Source organism: Stegastes partitus, unplaced genomic scaffold (assembly GCF_000690725.1).
Source record: "Stegastes partitus isolate 25-593 unplaced genomic scaffold, Stegastes_partitus-1.0.2 Scaffold43, whole genome shotgun sequence".
NCBI classification, from domain to species: domain Eukaryota; kingdom Metazoa; phylum Chordata; class Actinopteri; family Pomacentridae; genus Stegastes; species Stegastes partitus.
Genome location: NW_007577774.1, coordinates 410,364 through 413,812, shown reverse-complemented (window position 1 = coordinate 413,812; position 3,449 = coordinate 410,364). Strand labels below are relative to the sequence as shown.

The following is a 3,449-nucleotide window of genomic DNA, read 5'->3' as shown; positions in this document are numbered from 1 at the left end:
ATTAACGCTGCAAATTTATATAAGGTGAATAAACCAACATGTAAATAGAAACCAAGCAGCAACCTTGGAGGCTAAAAAAAAAATGCAGCTAATGCAAAGTGCCAAAAGCTGTAGTTCCTCAAATGGCCACTCAAAGACAAGGGATTGTCCTCTCAAAGGTGGACAATCACAACATGTTAAAGTGTCCAACTTTACAGCAGAAATAAACCAGTTTGCGACCTGGTACAAAAAACGGTTTTGGTCTCTTTCCTTAATATCCGCGCTCATGACAACTGTACAGGGACAAGGGGATTTTTATCTGCCTCACCTTAATATTATTAGGGCTTAAAGTTACCCATAAACAAGGGCGTTGCTATTTTGAGTTACAGGTGGGTGTCATCATAGGACACTCCAGTCCATCTTTTTTTGGATTAGCTGGGAGTTAAGGGGAGATGCCGAGACGGTGACGACCAAGACGCATCATTGAGCTTCAGCTTTAGGAAACCTGTTGGTGACGCCATGGGGGTTTTGTGAAACTTTGTATACAGCCTAGGAGAGAAACTCAACAAGGAAGGACAACAGTGGAGAGAAAGAACGCCCCTTTAGCTGGTTGAGACCTCCAGCAGAACCGGGCTCAGGGGGGGCAGCCGTCAGCCTTGACTGGTTGGGGTGAGGGTGAAGGGGAGGGAGAACAGGATTGCCGAGGCTTTAAATTTGAACACGCTCTTTAGCTGGTGTCAATGACTGTTACCATGGGAACACTAGTCAGTAGGTGTCACTGATTGTTACCATGGAAACCTGGCTCTTCCTTCTGACTTAGCCTGAGGGTAAGGTGGCTAACTTTTCAGACAGAAATCGGTCATGTTTTGGGTGTGTGGGCGAAACTGTCTCACTTAAAACAGGAAATTGCAAAGTTTGATGTGACAAACTCGTCCCAAATCTGTTTGTCAAAGCTGATTCAGAAGTGAATTCAAGCCTCAAAGTCTGGGAAATGCATATTTCATCATGAAACTAACTTGCTTTTCCTGCTGCACAACTTGTTCCTCCATAGCATGTCTGAGCTTGGCTGCCCCCGCTCAGATTCTCATTCCCAGAGTCTCACAGCACCGTGGACTGCTTGAGATTAAAGAAAACTTTAGAACGTATCTGAAAACAAGGATAACAGGTCAGTATGGAACATGATCCGGCTTTGATGCTTTTTGCATGTCAAAAAGATAAACCTGGAATTTGAGAAAAAGCTGGAAAGTCAAAGTGCCCTGCAGTGAATAGATTTCTCTGTTCTGGTGAAAACCAGGCTTGTTGTAACATTTCAGAGCGAGCTCGGCCTGTCGCACCATTGTTTGTCACATTCCAGCTTTGTTGTTGAAGCTGAACAATATACTGCTGACTTTGTGCTGTATGTATAGCGGGCATTCGTGCTAGTAGATACGTTGTCGTTTTTCATATTTCTGGCCTTGTGGGTCACACTTTAGTTTACACATCTGCACATGCCACATCCCTTTAGTCAAACACAGGATAAGGAACCTGCTGCGCTACCTGTGATGCCTTTATTCTTTCACAATTGTCAGCTTATGGTCAAATCCTAATGCAACAATCAGGACAATAGATGGCAACGCTTGCTTTATTTCCACATTTGATGCCACCTGAGGCATCATCATAGCGCTTAATATGATCTGTGTCATAATTGCACTAGTCCCAACAATGAATCAGAATAAAAGAAATCCTAGAAAAGTGTTGGCAAACATGCAGCACGCAGGTATGACACATCCACACAAAAAGCCATTCGTTCCCGGGTAAACAGCAGCAGTTTAAAAAGAGCGAAATAGTATTGCCAGTGGCAGGGGAGAGGCCAGAGAGAGAGAAAACACAGTGAGGTGAGCTCTGGGTTACGAGCTGGTCTTTCATTAACTGAATTTTACAGCTCTGAAGGTTTCAGGTGTCTTTGGTAAGAGCGAGTAAAGTGGAGTTTGATTTAGATGTGAAGAAAGGAGGAACGTATTCCTTCCGTCTGACCAGTCTGTCTAGTTTTTTCTTATCTTGTAGCAACAGACAGCCAGTTTTCTTCAGAACAGCTTTTGTTTTTGGACGTCACTGTTCTTTGCAAGTTCAAAGAGGGTTTAACAATCTTCTGCTAAACAAGGACACACTTCCCTGTCTGACTTGATTCTGAGCAACTCCTCCTCTGTGAGATTTTTGCAGAGACTCTGTCAGGGATTTGTGCTCGCAGCGAAGGATGAGCAGTTTTCTGTATTTTGTGCTGCCGGCGTTGGGAGGATACACTCTCGCCTCGGTGTACCTGCTGAAGAACCCACACATTCTCCACAGGAAGAAACGCACCGCTTTCTACTCCACACGCATTTCACACAGAGGAGGTAAGAGGGTCGGTGGTGGCCTGCTGGCAGGAGTGTCCGTCATCAAACTGTGTGACTTACAACCTGATTTAGACACGTGCAGTGCAACAGCTGTACTACTTGTCATAAATACTTACAGAGTAGAAGAAGACAGTTTGTTCTTAAAGTATTTATTTTCTGTATTTAAAGACTCCCTGCAGATAAAAAAATCACAGCAAAAGCTTCCTATATGGTGTCAATTATTGATATTAGTGGTGGATGGATCGATCCAAAGTATTGATAGTATCAGTATCGGATCAATACTTACAGTCGTCCTCAAATGTATTCATACCCTTCCATTAAAGAAAAGGCAAAATTCATAATAGTCACTCAAATAACTAGAAAATGAAAAAAGTAATAATAGATTAAAAAATGCTAAATTATAATTTAGTGAAATAAGACATTGGTTTTGCATGGTGGCTGAAAAGAATAATTTTAAAAAACAGAACAAAAGACTGTCCTGGACAAATTAGAGCACTTTGCTGATGAGCAGTGGACCAGAATATCTGTCAACAGGTGCAGAAGTTTGAGAGTTACAGAAAACACCTGATTACAGTGATTGGCTCAAAGGGTCGTTCAACTAAATATTAGTTCACACGTCCCATCATGCTGGTTTGCTTGTGTTATTTTTGTTTGTTTTTGTTTTAATATTTCTGTTGAACCACAACTCAAAAGCAATGCCATGACTCTTTATTTATTATTACTTTTTGTGAACATCGCTTCTCTCACTCACGTCTCTCCTCTCCTCACTTCTCACATCTCTCCTCTTCCCTCCTTACTTCTCTCCTCACTTCTCTTTTCTCGCCCACATCTCTCCTCTTTCTCACGTCTCTCCTCACGTCTCTCCTCACATCTCTATTCTTTTTCACGTCTCTCCTCACGTCTCTCCTCTCCTCACTTCTCACATCTCTCCTCACTTCTCTTTTCTTGCCCACATCTCTCGTCTTTCTCACTTCTCTCCTCACGTCTCTCCTCTCCTCACGTCTCTCTTCTTTCTCACTTCTTTCCTCTCCTCTCCTCTCATCTTTCTCACTTCTCTCCTCTCCTCTCCTCTCCTCTCCTCTCCTCTCCTCTCCTCTC

General features: G+C 42.9%; 1 protein-coding gene across 1 annotated transcript in view; it reads left to right on the top strand.

The window, feature by feature from the left end:
- The first annotated feature begins 2,043 nt into the window (after positions 1–2,043).
- Positions 2,044–3,449, top strand: part of gdpd3a (glycerophosphodiester phosphodiesterase domain containing 3a) — a 9,785-nt gene continuing 8,379 nt past the window's right edge. Inside the window, exon 1 of the mRNA XM_008305369.1 lies at positions 2,044–2,351. Within this exon, the coding sequence (XP_008303591.1) occupies positions 2,213–2,351 (139 nt within the window). The 5' untranslated portion in view covers positions 2,044–2,212. The remainder of the gene's footprint in view (positions 2,352–3,449) is intronic.